Below are 14,293 nucleotides of genomic sequence, written 5' to 3'. Positions count from 1 at the left end.
GTGTAGAGACGCCCCTTCACTCTTGCTGAGGACGCCATCCTGTTTAGTAAAGCGCAGCTGTTCCAAAGCACATGATCAATCAATCAATAAAGACCTAGGAGGGAACAGACGCAGGTGCTGCCTCTGCAGCTAAGGAGCCGGTGGCCGCCCTCCACCCATCCCACTCACCCGAGGAAGCAGTAACGCCCAGTGCACCCAGCTGAGGTGGGTGAGGGAGCCCCCACCCACGTGCCCCTTGAGGCCATCCTCAGCTCACCTGCTGCAGCCACAGTCCTTCCTGGGCCCCTTGATCTCCCACAATCTTCCCGGCATCCCTGGAGAGGCTCCACCCCGGGAGAGACCGGCAGGTGGGGACGGGGCCCAGCCTCGGCCATCACATGTGTCCCCTCCTCTCAAGTTTCTACTCTAGCACCTCCTACGCACACTTCACTGGCCCTGGACCCTTGGCTGGGACGTCCAGGGCTGGGCCAACCTGGAGGCAGCACATCCCTGAGGGCCCCTAGGAAAGACAGACCAGGGAGGCAGGGTCACCATTCTGGTCATAAAGTCACCCCCCTCTGTTAGACCAGGAGTGCAAGAACAGGGCGAATCCCAATTCTCCTTCTGGTCTGGGGGAGGCCACCCCAGATGGAAGGAGCTTCCAGGTCTCCTCCTTGATTCTTCCTCCTCCCACCTCCCCAGGAGGCTCGCTGGCCCCCCAGGGCCAGGCCTCTGCCCCTTGGCCCTGTCCCAGCCATCTAGAAAGCTCCCCGGAGGATGACAGAAGCAAGAGACCCAGGCCCCATAGGAGAGCAGAGGGGCCAGTGCGGGGCAGGGCAGCAGTCAGCAGATGCAGCAGCAGAAGCAGGCGGAGGCCTGGCCAGCCGCATGACTCTCCACCTGCAGACACTGTTCAAGGGTCAGCATCCTTGGATGGCACCCGAGGGATGGTTGGTGGGTCCCTCACCAATGGCAGTCACCCGGAGCCCTGGCTGGGCAGGACCTGGCCCGCTCCTCACTGGCAGTCTTCTTGGACTCCTGTCCTGCCACTTCCAGGGAGACAGCTGAGAGGAGGCCGGGAACCACAGGGCCCATCTGAGGCCAGTCCCTCCTAGGATCCAGGGTCGGTGGAGCTGGTCGGGCCTCCCCAGACTGAGACGTGAAAGCCACGTCATCCTGCAGGCAGCCCGTCACCCCATGTGTCCAGGAGACCTGGGGTCCCCACTCACTGCTAAGGGATGGCTACCTGGTCTCCCTGTCCCACCCAGGGCACGCGAGGTCTCCCTGTGGACCGGCCACCTCCTGACTCCCTTCTTCCCAGAGGAAACTGCAGCTCACGGAGAGTAGAAATCTCTGAGTTCATGGTTAATCCACAACAAAGCCTTCACTTTTTATTTGTGGAGTAGGACAAGGCAAGTTGAATTTAGTGAGTTTGACATTATTAGAATTTCTCTGATGATTAGGGACAGTCCCCACTGGGTCAGTTAGCAGAAATTAAACCCAAGGACCCCAAAGGCAAATCTCCTGAGTGATGTGGGTCAATGGCAGTATCTAAGGGTTGGAGCTCAGCAGGTGGCTGAGGCTAGATGCTCCTTTGAACGTAGCCACCTGGGTGCTCTCCTCGTGGGAAGGGTGACTGGTCTCTGAGTGCAACCTGTAAGACCTGCAAACTTAGACCTCACGTGCAAACACCAGGGCGGGCTGGCAGTGAGCTTGTGTATAGTGTAAGCAGTGCCAGGGGGAGGGCATTGTGAGTCAGACTGCAGGCAGGAGGTGTGTTCATTGGCGTCCCCACTTGACCTTGACCCAAGCAGTGGAACCGAATTGAAGGAATAACACGACTTTCCAGTTCTCATAGGACTCCTCCCTACGGACCGAGTCAACCTGTAGGATTCTTGAATAATTTCTGGGCAGAATGGGGTGGCCTCAAGAGAGAATAGACTTCTGCTAAGGAGAGAACTCAGTGCTTGAGGGAGTAATTAGAAAAACAAAAGAGATGTGTCCACACTGTCCACCAAACTGATGACATAGACCATACTCATTACCATTACCATTAACTCAAGAAACATTTACTAACATCTGCTATTTTTCCGGGACCCTTTTCTGGACACTGACCGTATCATGGTGGATAAGGTAAAGGTCTCACCCTTCATAAGCTCAGAATATTTCCTGGGAAAGATAACTGAGTAAATAGACAGTAATAAGAGAACATGACAAATGCAGGGACAGAGGCTTACCTTCTGGTTATGTGTGTTAGGGAGGGGATGATAAACAAGGAACAAATGAAATAAATTGTATATATTAAATAGTAATAAATGTGCTGGAAAAAGAGAAAGCAAGGAAAGGAGCAAGAGTGGAGGGAAGGAACATTGTAAACAAGATGATGACATGGTGACATCTGAGTAGAGATTTGTAGGAAGTGAGGGAGTGGCCATGCAGTCCTGCAGGGGAAGTGGAAACCGTAGGTGCAAAGGCCCTGAGGCAGGAGCATGCCTGTTGTGTTCCCAAACACAGCTGGGAAGCCAGAGAGGCTGGAGCCCCACAAACAAGGAGGAGAGAGATGAGAAGGGAGGCTGGAAAGATGACATCATTTACTCTGAGTAGGGTTTGGAACAGAATGACAGGATCTGACATAGGTTTTAAGAGAACCACTCTGGCTGCTGTGCCTGGTGGGAACAACAGCCGAAGCAGTGGGACCAGTTAGGAGACCATGACAGAAATCTGGGATAAAGAGGAAAGTCGCTTGGGATGGCGTGGGAAGAAGTGGCCAGATCTGGATGTATTTTGGAGATAGGATAGAACTCACAGGATGTGCTGATGGCTTGAATTTAGAGAATGAGAGGAAGAGAGGCGTAAGGAAGACGCCACAGTTTCGTGTTGTTGGGGTTTTTTAAATCAGTTTTATGGAGGTATAGTTTACACAGAGTAAATTTCACTATTTTTAATAAATTATAGTCCTATGAGTTTTGATAAATGCATCCAGTCATGTAACCATCACCACAATCAAGATATAAAGCCAGTTCCATCACTATTAAAAAAATCCCCCTAAGCCCCTTTGGGGGCAATCCTTCCCCCACCCCAGCCCCTAGCAACCACCCGTCTGCTCTCTGTCCCTATAGATTTGCCTTTTCAACAGTGTCATATAAATGGATTCATGGTGTGGAGCCTTTGGAGTTCAGCTTTCTCCCCTCGGCATCATAAAAGACAAAAATAAAAGAGGGATTTCCCTGGTGGTGCAGTGGTTAAGAATCCGTCCGCCAATGCAGGGGACACGGGTTGGATCCCTGGTCCGGGAAGATCCCAAATGCTGCAGAGCAACTAAGCCCTTGCGCCACAACTACTGAGCCTAGCTCTAGAGCCTGAGAGCCACAACTACTGAGCCCGCATGCCACAACTACTGAAGCCTGCGCACCTAGAGTCCATGCTCTGCAACAAGAGAAGCCACCGCAATGAGAAGCCCACGCACCACAACGAAGAGTAGCTCCCGCTCGCCACAACTAGAGAAAGCCCGTGCGCAGCAACAAAGACCCAACCCAGCCAAAAATAAATAAATAAATTAAAAATAAATAAATAAATTTATAAATAAAGATTAAAAAAAAAAGATTCACCATGTTGTGTATAGTTTGTTCATTTTTGTTGCTGAGTAGAAGTCTACTGAATGGATGGACCACAGTTTGCTTATCCATTCACCAGCTGAAGAAACAATTGGGTTGTTTCCAATTTTTGCCAATTCTGAATAAAGCTGTTATAAATATCTGCATACAGATTTTGTAAGAATATGTTGTCTTCTCTCTTGGATCAATCTTAGGAGTAGGATTGCTGCATGGATGTTCAACATTACCGGAAATAGTCAGCATGTTTTCCACAGGGGCAGTACAAGTTTGCACTCCCACCAGCAACACGTGAGCGTTCCAGGAGCTCTGCATCCTCGCCAGCACTTGGTGTTGTCAGTACTCCAAGGTTCCCAAACTGAGCAGTTGGAAGGAAGGACTGCTGCTTTGTGCTGAGATGGAAATTCTGCCAGTGGAGCAAGTTTGAGAGGGAATACTGAGATTCATTTGGGGTCACCTTAAGGATGAGATGTCTATATGATATTTACAAGGGGATGTTGATTAGTTGAGTGGACACGCAGGGAGAGAAGTCTGGAGTCACCTCTATGGATGGTGTGTAGAGCTATGACACCAGATGCTATCACCCATGGATACAAGTAGGTGAAGGAGGAGAGAAGCCCCAGCTCTGATGTTGGGGCATCAATCACATAGAGGTTGGGAAAATGAGGAAGAACCAGCAAAATAGACTATGTTCTGTGAAAGTGATTTTTCCCCCCTCAGTAAGAATTGAGACAACTGTGTCCCTGAAAACTGGTATTTGTCCTGGTTTGCCTGTGTGTGATTGTTTAGTAGCTGCCAACAGGAAATCAGACCCACAGGCCCATTGGGTCAAGGTCAAGTGGTGATGCAGATGAACACAGCCCCCACAGTCTGACACACACCACCTTCCCCCATGCCCTGGTTACACTCTTACTCACTAGCTACCTGCCAGTCTGCCTGGTGTCATCATGTGAGGTCTAAGGTTGCAGACCTTGAAGGTCATACTCACAGGCCCAGTCATCTTTCCCATGAGCAACTTTGTGATACTATGAGCACAACGACCTGGGCACAGGTAACAAAGTTTGGCTTGGAGCTGGGAAATCCGTTGTCTCCACCTTCACGTAGAATCCCACACTCCCCAGGCAGTCTGGGGAGCTTGGGGAGATGGTGCCCTTGGTGAGGAGACTGGTGAGCTCATTAGGGCATCATCAATGGGGTCATGGTGAGACTCCTTCAGGTGCCTCCGTGGGCAGCAGCACTGACTGGGAGACTTCAAGCAGGAAAGGGAGAGAAAAAAAATAATTGCTCTTGAGTAAGCATGATATGAAAACATGAAACTAACTGGGACACCCTCTGAAGGTCCAAAGCTCTTGTGGACAGGTATGAGCTCAAAGCCTTCATAATTTGGATAATTTAAGTGTGATTTGATTGTACTGACGAAATCTGACATACTGTTTCCATGATAACAAACAGTGTTTTTTGTAAAAAAAAAAAAAAAAAGCAAAAAATTTTCTGTTGATCTAAAACTATTCTGTGGGCTTCCCTGGTGGCGCAGTGGTTAAGAATCCGCCTGCCAATGCAGCAGACACGGCTTCGAGCCCTGGTCCGGGAAGATCCCACATGCCGCAGAGCAGCTAAGCCTGTGCGCCAGAACTACTGAGCCTGCGCTCTAGAGCCTGAGAGCCACAAGTACTGAGCCCATGTGCCACAATTACTGAAGCTCACACACCTAGAACCCGTGCTCCACAACAAGAGAAGCCACCACGATGAGAAGCCCACGCACCGTAACAAAGAGTAGCCCCCACTCGCTGCAACTAGAGAAAGCCCGGGTGCAGCAACAAAGACCCAATGCAGCCAAAAATAAATAAATAAATTTATAAAAATAAATAAATAAATAAATAATTTTAAAAAATGATTCTTCAGAATAGTTTTAGATTGACAGAGGGTCTGAAGCAGGTATATCAGTTACAAAGGCATTTAGCTGCAGTAAAAGAAGATCCAACCAACAGTGGCTTAAAAGCACACAAGAAGGATGGAGGTGGCTGTCTAGGATGGAGGCAACCTCTCAACCATGTCCTCACACCTGCAGCTTCTGAATCTTTGTTCACTGTCAATTTAGGTGTTATTCAACTCGTAGCCTCATGGTGATAAGATGGCTGCTAAGGGTTAGGCATTACATCTGTATCCAAGACTAGAAGTAGGCAGACGGTGGGAAAGGATAATGCCAACTGAACATGTTCCTGTTATCAGGAACAAAACAAAGTCTTCCCAAGAAACTACCCATCAGACATCTGTTTCCACTGGGACCTTGTGGGAGACTGTGGAAAGGAGCATTTAGTTTTTCCAGTCTCTAAGGTGGAAGAAGGAAGGGAGGGGTGTTGGAATGGGGTTATTGGCTTAGCCAGCCAAAGGAGTCGGCCACCAAGGGAGCTCATGGGGTTAGATGTGATTTACACACTTGTTCTGGATGCACAATAGAGACGAATTGGCAGGTCCCTGGCGTGGGAGTGAAAGTCTTCTAAAGAATTAAAGATCTGGGGAAGGAGCATGTGGAGGCAGTAGCCAGACCTCGCAGCCTATGACTAAGGCACTTCCATAGTAAGGACATGGGTCACTGTGGCCAGATGGCGGCACCCCTGCCCTGGGGGAGGTAAGGAGGACTCTCCCTGGGGCTGCTCCATGTGGGGGGTTAAAGGTGAGTGGAGGCACCTGCTGGGAGCCCAGGTTGGCATGCCAGCCCCTCCCACTGGCACTTCCTCTTAGCCCGACAGGCCCAAGGGGCTCCATGTGCAGCCCCCAGAGGCAGGAGGTGTCGGCGGAGCCGAAGCAGTGATGGCCCCCACCCCCGCCCATTTGGGGCTTGCTCCTGGCCTGGTTCCAAACAAGGGGCAAACAGGCTCTCTGCGATGCTGGTGTGGACCCCACCAGGGCTAGACTGACCACATTTCCACCTCCTGGACCCCCCACCCGACTGGGGAAGGAGTCACTGGAAATCTTGTCACACTTTGGACCCAGGGCGGGCTCCCCACCCCATGGCCCAGCCCGTCTGTCAGGCTTCTTGGGGCTGTGGGAAGGTGCCTCCGGCTCTGGGGCTCCCTGGAGGGTGATGGCCAGCTCAGAGAAAACCCACCCTCACCTGAGGGTCCCACATTTACGGGGTGACTTCTCAGCCCCAACAGATGTTTCCTTTTTTTCTTTAATTTTATTTTTATTTTTATTTTTATTTTTTTTGGCTGCGTTGGGTCTTCGTTGCTGCATGTGGGCTTTCTCTAGTTGCGGAGAGCGGGGGCTATTCTTTGTTGCGGTGCGTGGGCTTCTCATAGTGATGGCTTCTCTTGTTGCAGAGCATGGGGTGTAAGTTGTGGCATGTGGGCTCAGTAGTTGTGGCTCACGGGCTCTAGAGCACAGGCTCAGTAGTTGTGGCGCACGGGCTTAGCTGCTCCACGGCATGTGGGATCTTCCTGGACCAGGGCTCGAACCTGTGTCTGCTGTATTGGCAGGCGGATTCTTAACCACTGTGACACCAGGGAAGTCCCCCCAGCAGATGTTTCTAGGTGTGGCCTTCTCAGGGGCTTCTGTCAGGATGCCATTGGAGGCAGAGGCAGAGGGCGGTGAGAGACAGGATGTGGGGGACACTGAGCCACAGAGGCCAGTGGCCAGAGACAGAGACAGAGAAGGAGTGAGGGGACAGGGACAGGACGTGGGGGAACGAGGAACAGAGGAAGAGCCTGGAGGGCAGAGGGGGAAACGGAGGCAGGAAGAAGGGCAGCGAATGAGGCACTGGTGGAGGGGTATGGGGGGGGAGGGGAGACTGAGTCCAGAGAGGAGGGTAAGTGGACAAGGGAAGCAGAGTGACAGGTAAAGCGGGACCAGGTCACAAAGGGGAGGGGCCTCACCTGAGCCACCTGCTCACCCCCCAGCTGGTTCCCAGGCCAGCGGGAGGCCAGGTTAGCGTTTGTTTGTTAATAAGACCAACCCCACAGCACTTATTAACATGGGGGTAATCAAAACAATATGAACAAAAGTTTTAGAACAATGCTCCCAGTAAAGGACACCAAACAACCAACCAAACCACATCTGTGCTGCCTCCTCAAGCTCACTGCACTGATCATTTCTAGTCGGAGACCCTGAGGCAGCCACTCAGCTCTGTCCTCTGCACAGCCGGGCCTACTTGTCTTCCTGACTGTTAGAAAAAATCTCTCCCGCACATACTCATCAAACCAACCACACAGCCCTGCCTGCACATTCGCTTGTTTCTGGGAAGCCCAGGTGGGGCTGATGGGGTACAGCGTCCTGGGCCCTGGGAGGAGGGGCAGGGCTGGTCCAGGAGGCCAGAGGCCTGGCTGCAGGAAGGTGGGCGGTGGGAAAGGGGAGCATTAGCTCGGTCCCAGGCAGACCCCATGGTGGCCTAGGACTCAGCTCTCAGCCCCACCCCGTGGGGGCAGGTGAGGTGACTCAAGCCCCCACGGAGACCTGCTGTCTCACTGTTTTGCTCCTTCGTTCTGGGGGGAGGATTCACAGAATCGGCAGTGAGTCACTGGCTGAGTCAGCTCCTGGGGAGTCCTGGCTGCCTCAGCCCAAACTGAGACACCCGGCTCTAAAATGAGGGAGGATGGGGGACACCCCACTCTCGTGTGTGTGTGGCGGGGGTTCTCCTAGCCAGCCCTGTTTCGGAAATTCAACAGGCAGGTTGAGGACCTGCCTGGCCCTGCAGCCCCCAACACCCACCTTTCTTGTGGGAGAGCTGGGCCTCCTGTCTCCTCTCCATTTGGTCTCTCTGGTGGCAAGGGGTTACAAAAGGACAGTGCAAAGGTCAAAAGTCAGGATGCTGAATCCTAGGTGGGCAGGACACCTGGGTCCCTGGCCAGACCACCATCCAAACTCCTACCTGCCAGCCCCCGTTTTAACCCCAACTGGACCCTGCTTCCCAATGTTCCCATACACGAGGGAAAAAATAGGAACTGGGGAATAAACAATTTATTGAAATTGGAGGAATAAATAAGACGTGTGGGAGGAGTTACAAATAACTGTAAAAATCATTAACATGTATGTACACAAAGGCGCTCCGGGCCTCGGGGGTGGGGCCTGAGCCCAGGGGCGGGGCGGGGCCTCCCCGCGGAGGAGATCAGGCGCCGGCACTCGGGCGCTCCCCCAGAGGTAGACCGCTTATTTACAACAGAGGAAACAGCACGTGGTCTCCCCAGATCCCTAAACCCCGCGGCCCCGGGCGGCCCCGCGAGCTCGCCGCGCCCCCAGAGCCCGTCCCCGGCGCCCTGTGGGCCCGCTACCCTGCGAGTGCCCGCGGAGCTGCACCCCTTGCACGATCCCCTGTACCCAGGAGCGGTGGGCGGCCAGGCTGATGTAGACGCCGGGCCGGTTGCGCTCCGCACAGCCCTCGCCCCAGCTGATGACGCCCGCCAGCAGCCAGGTGCGCTCGACCTGGCACATCAGGGGACCTCCGGAGTCGCCCTGCGGAGAGGAGGGAAGGTTAGGGACCCGCGTGGGGCAAGCGGTGAGCAGAGCCCAGGACCCGCACCGCAGCGGGTGGCAGTTCCCTTCGCGGGGGACCATTTCTCCGACCTGGGGGCCGCGGCACTCTAACCAACGCCACCAGGACCGGGAGGGCGGGGAAGGACACACTTCCCAGGCTCACTTCCGGTAAGAAGCACTTTGTGCTAGACCTTCTCCCTCACAGCCCTGGAGGCAGGGAGGATTGTGACTTGCTTCACAGTTGAGGAAACTGAGGCTCAGAAAGAAGAAAACTGACCCAGCCCGGGTGTGGACCATCGCACCGTCCCGCCGTGCTCCGCCACAGTGGTGGAGCTGGAGCTGGTTCTGGGGGCCAGGACCGTGGCACCCTTTCAGGAGGATGCCAGCTCCCTGAGAATGGGGTCAGGCACACCGGAGGTGCTCAGAATGTTTGATGTATGAATGGCTGAGCCAGGCTGGGGCCGGGTTCTGTAGGCATCTATCTAGGGGGCCTACCAGGTCACAGGCGATTCTGGGAGGAGGCCCAGGAGGAGAGGGGTGATGGAGCTCAGTGGGGCAGGGCTGGGAAGGAGGTGGTGTGCTCACCAGACAGGCGTCCCGCTCCCCCTCCAGGTAGCCGGCGCACAGCATGTCCTCCGTAATGGCGCCCTGCCCGGCTCCCCGCCAGTACAGGCGGCTGCAGACTGCTGAGTCGATGATGGGAACCTTTAGCTTCTGGAGGGTCTGAGGGTGGGGCAGGGGCACTGGGAGCAGGGAGGAGAGAGTCAGGCTTGGGAGACTCTCCTGGTGGCCTCCTCAATTCCCTCCTCAATTCCCTCAGCAGCGTTTCTCAAAGGGTAAATGGATCAGCTCTGTCAGGCTCTCCCACAATGCCTGCAGAAAGCCCAAATTCCAGGACTCCACTCTGGACCTACTGAATCCCAAATGAACGTGCAGCCTGAAGCTCTGAATCTTTAACAAGATCTCTGATGCCAATGAGATGGTTCAAACCAATGGTCCAGGCTTGTCCCGTCTCAGGCATTACTTTAACCAGCACCGGTACTGCTACAGACTAATGGCCACTCAGTGTTGAATGTTACTGGGACTTGAGGGACCACCCCCCCCATCCCCTAGGGGGATTGACCCTAGGGTTGGTCTGTAGACCTTCCCCAGTTCATAAATCCACCTTTCACAGGAACCCCTAAGAATGACCGTGGGGAGGCTGGCTGAAACTTCAGAGTCAGTGGGGTCCCCAGACGCCCAAACTGGTGTCATTTCTCTTAATTCTGGAATCTGGTTAAAGTTCCATATATATATGTCACTGCTTCTCTGCCTCTTACTTTATCTAATCTAATTTGTGTTTCTAGATGAGGTTTTCCAAACCTCCAGACTTGGTTTGCCAATTATATTTTACCATTTATGGAGACTGCATTTTCTCCTGGGAATTTTGCCTGCAATTGTGTCATGATGCCACCAGGGGGCATTTATTCCAGATTTGGAATCTTAGGGCTGTTTTCATATTCACCTGGTTCAGCTTGGTCCCATAGACACCTCCTCTCAGCTGTTCCTATATCACTTAATATCTTGGTTGATCTGGCATCTTTGCCTCAGAACACAGCAAAAGGTACCTTTTAACTAGAAATGATCTAGAACTATCCACCTAGGCTTCTGCGTCGTCACATCTCTGGGTCACAGCCTGTCTTTTCTTCTATCTGTGTCATGCTCTGCCTCTGGCCTCTATCCTTTGCTGCCCATGGCACCTGTATCTCCCAGTGTCCACCACCCTCTATCCCCACCCACCCCCACCCCCCTGGTGGGAAAGAAGCCACACCTCCATCGTGGATACTCCCCCAGCCAGCAATCCAGCAGTTGGTGTCCGGAAGGAGATGGACGGAGGAATCAGGCAGGCAGATGGGCAGGATGCGTTCAGAGAACTGGATGGCGTGCTCCAGGCGCACCAAGGCGATGTCAGCATGGGCGCCTTCCTTCCAGGAGTACACAGGGTGGGACTGCACCCAGGCAATACCCACCTCCTGGGACCTCGGGCCGGGGTTCCCCAGCTGCCAGGCCCCCAGCAGCACAGAGAACAGGGCTGGTTTGTTCAGATGGCTGGAAGGGAGAGGGAGGGGGTGGCATCAGCCAGGAACCACTGGGTGGTCAGGAAGGGTCTGGGAAGGGTTTCTGGGGGAATGGCAGGCATATGAAGGCCCCTGGTGAGCAAAAGAGGCTTCTGGGGAGAAGCAGGGACTCCCCTGAGGGACCCAAGACTGGACTAAGGCCTGGAAGCCGGGGCCGTGTGGGCAGCCCCGGGTCTGGGGAATCGAGTGGAGGGGACCGGCTGAGCATATGTACCCCTTGAAGCAGTGGGCGGCCGTGAGCACCCAGTGGTTGGTGAGCAGGGAGCCTGCACAGTAGTGGGTGCCATTCTTCTGGATGCTCACAAGCCAGGGCCACTCGGCATCGGTGCCGTCCTCACCACCCACGATTCGGTTCAGGTGTTGGGGCTTTCCACAGGCTGGGGGGCCTGGCGGAGGAGGGGCCGGTGTGTCAAACCCTCAGGCACAATCCTCATCCCTTCCAGCCCCCCTTCCCTGCCTTCAGCACTTAGGCCTGTGCTCCAGTCTCCTCCCACCCTGCTCCATCCTTTGCTGCCTCTTTCCCGGCCCTTCCACCCTCTGCCCTCCCCTCTGGCTCAGCACTTGGTCCTCTAGCCGCTCACCCCCTCCTGGGCCTCTCTCCTCCGCATCCCGACTCTCTGGGCCTCGTTTCCTGCCTGCCCTTCCTCTCCAGCTCAAACCCCCTCTTGCCCCACTGCCCGCTTCTGACCTGTCCCCCACAGACAGACACACAGACACTACCCTGCCCTTCAGGCTTCCTCCCTCCCCGCTTCCCTGAGGGCAGCTCTGACTTACCAGCTGTCTTGGCAGCAGCTAGGGTGGCTGAGGGCAAGAGAAAGAAAGGGTCAGGCCGGTGGAGGGGAGCCCTGGTGCCCAGCGATCCTTCCCGGTGGCTCAGTCCCTGGGGCCCTCCAGGCCACCCCAGGCGGGGCATTTCCTGGAGCCTGGGCAGGACAGACAGAAACCTCAGGCCCTCGCTGTGAGCTGCGGCCTTGGCCTCCCTGCAACTTCCGGTGCAGCCTGTGCCCGGGCTCCATCCAGCCTGCCTGGGGGTGAGGGGTCAGCTCCTGGGGTGTCTCACTGAGGTGAGAGTGAGAACCCCCCTCTCAGGCCAGAGGTCTGGATGCCGCTGCCCCAGCAGTGGACCATGCAGACCCAAGAGACAGGAACGGGACATGAAGAGGGTAAATAACAAGCAGAGCTGAGCACGCTGAGCGCTGACTGCGCTCAGCCCTGTCCTGGGCCCTGTAGTGCAGTGTTTCACGTACTCCTCACAGCTGTGCAGGAACCTGAGGCTCAGAGCAGGCAAATAATGATAGAGAGGAAGAGAGGTAGAGGGAGAGAGGGAGAGAGGGAGGTGGGGGAACAGAGCAACAGATGAGAGGGAGAGGAGGGATTCAGGCAGCACCAAGAGGGAGGGCGGCTGGGTGGACAATGGGGAAGGGGTGGAGGGGGCAGCAGGCCCTCAGGACTCACCTGGAGCAGCCAGAAGCAGCAAGGAGGTTACAATCCTGAGGTAGTGCCTCCCCAGGGCAGGGAGAGTCTTGGGAACCACCATGGCCACTGCCGACAGGAGAGCTTGGGTTCCCTGCAGGCCACCCCAGGTTTTATCCTGTGAGGCGGAATGCCGTCGGACCAGTCCCCCAAGTGAGTGGCTCAGTCCCGCCACCCCGGGCTGTCAGTCACAGGGAGGGGGTGGGGCTTTGGGGAGGAAATAAGCCGTTAAAGTCGGGGGTGGGGGTGGGGCTGGAGGTGGGGGTGGGAGGGCTCTAGCTGGGTCCCCTACCTCGGGCCTGGATCCGCGGACTCAGGTCTCAGGATCTGGGCTCTGGAGGGGCAGGCGAGGGAACCTGGGCCCTCAGGTCTAGGCTGGGCCTTGACCTTGACTGGGGGGGGCAGGGCAGAGAAAGGCCCTTAAGCTTGAAGGGGGGGTGGTCCAGGTGGGGAAGGAAGGCACTCAGACCCTGGGGCCTGGGTCCGCAGTGGCGGGAGCCGTTGGGGAGGCCCTGGGGCCTCGGGTGGGTGACAGCGGGCAAGGGGCTGCCCAGAGGCTCCGTAATGGCTCCTGTGACTCAGCGGAAGACCTGACCCAGCCCTGGGCTCGGGGATCCCGTTAACCCACTTGCCAGAAGGCGTGAATCAGACCCCCAGTGGCCACCTGTCCCGGGGACACCTTCCTGTGGGCCCTGTCACTCAGCAGCCTGAGGATTCATCTCTCACCTGGACTCCCAGGAAGCCCAGACGGGGCAGCCAGTTGCCCAGGTGGCTGTGACTGATGCGGCTGCCTGGGGAGGGCTGGGATGCTGAGTCCCCACACCCCACCCCAGCCCCTGTGCTCCCAGGACCACCCCCCTGGACTCCTCCTTGGGGTCAAACGGCTGCTGGGTGATGCTTGAGCGGGGAGCCCAGGTGGGGGTGTGGGATGCGAAATGCTCCCCCAAGGAATCTGCCCACGTGATCCTGTAGCCCCCACCCTGCAGTCAGGTCTTCCATGACTCAGCGCCCCACACTCCAGACACCCGTGCCCTGAGCAGGAGGAGTCAGGCTTCTTCCGAGTGAGACTGTGTATCTTTGTCCTTCAGTCATTTGATCAACAAACCTTGCGATGGCCCTCGATATGCCTGGGGAGGGGCACGGACATAACAGCAGTTACGGCGTGCTTAGTGAGCCAGGCACCACCTCATTCAGTCTGCAAAGTCCCTTATTATTATTCCCATTCTGCAGATTAGCAAACTGAGGCCGCTTAGGTTAGTGACTTACACAAGGTCCCCCAGCTGGTGAGAGGAGGAGCCCAGATGTGAACCCCAATTCTAGAGAATTGGGCACCTGCTGTATGCCAGGTCCTGTGCTGGGCACCGGGACACGATAATGAATAAGACACATGTCCTGTCCTTAGACAGCACACGTCTCCCCAGGGGTGGGAGGCAGTGAGCAAGTAATGACTGCAAGGGGTCATGGGGGGATGGGCACAGAGGCCTGGGACTGGGGTAGGAGTGTCAGGGAAGGAGGGGGCTTCAGGCGTGGACCCTGGAGGGCCCTCCTGAGGGTGGGTGCTGTGTGCTGCGACTCTCAGAGGGGAGGGACAGTGAGGAGTTTCCCCATGGATCCTCGGGATCTAGGTTGGTACCTGGTGCACAC

The 14,293-nt window shown here is 55.6% G+C and overlaps 1 protein-coding gene across 1 annotated transcript; it reads right to left on the bottom strand.

Annotated features, from left to right (window-relative positions):
* Positions 1-8,531: 8,531 nt before the first annotated feature.
* Positions 8,532-12,804, bottom strand: PRSS22 (serine protease 22). Its single transcript, XM_082359599.1, has 6 exons — positions 12,632-12,804; positions 11,951-11,977; positions 11,391-11,562; positions 10,870-11,147; positions 9,645-9,802; positions 8,532-9,038 (listed from the first exon to the last, which is right to left on the bottom strand). Exons 1-6 carry the CDS (start codon positions 12,711-12,713, stop codon positions 8,778-8,780), a joined length of 978 nt encoding a protein of 325 aa, XP_082215725.1. The 5' UTR covers positions 12,714-12,804; the 3' UTR covers positions 8,532-8,777.
* Between the last annotated feature and the right edge of the window lie 1,489 nt (positions 12,805-14,293).

Source organism: Balaenoptera borealis (genome assembly GCF_965194805.1).
Source record: "Balaenoptera borealis genome assembly, chromosome: 16".
Taxonomy (NCBI): Eukaryota; Metazoa; Chordata; class Mammalia; order Artiodactyla; family Balaenopteridae; genus Balaenoptera; species Balaenoptera borealis.
The sequence above is the reverse complement of the archived record's forward strand: the minus strand, read 5'-3'. Positions and strand labels throughout refer to the sequence as shown.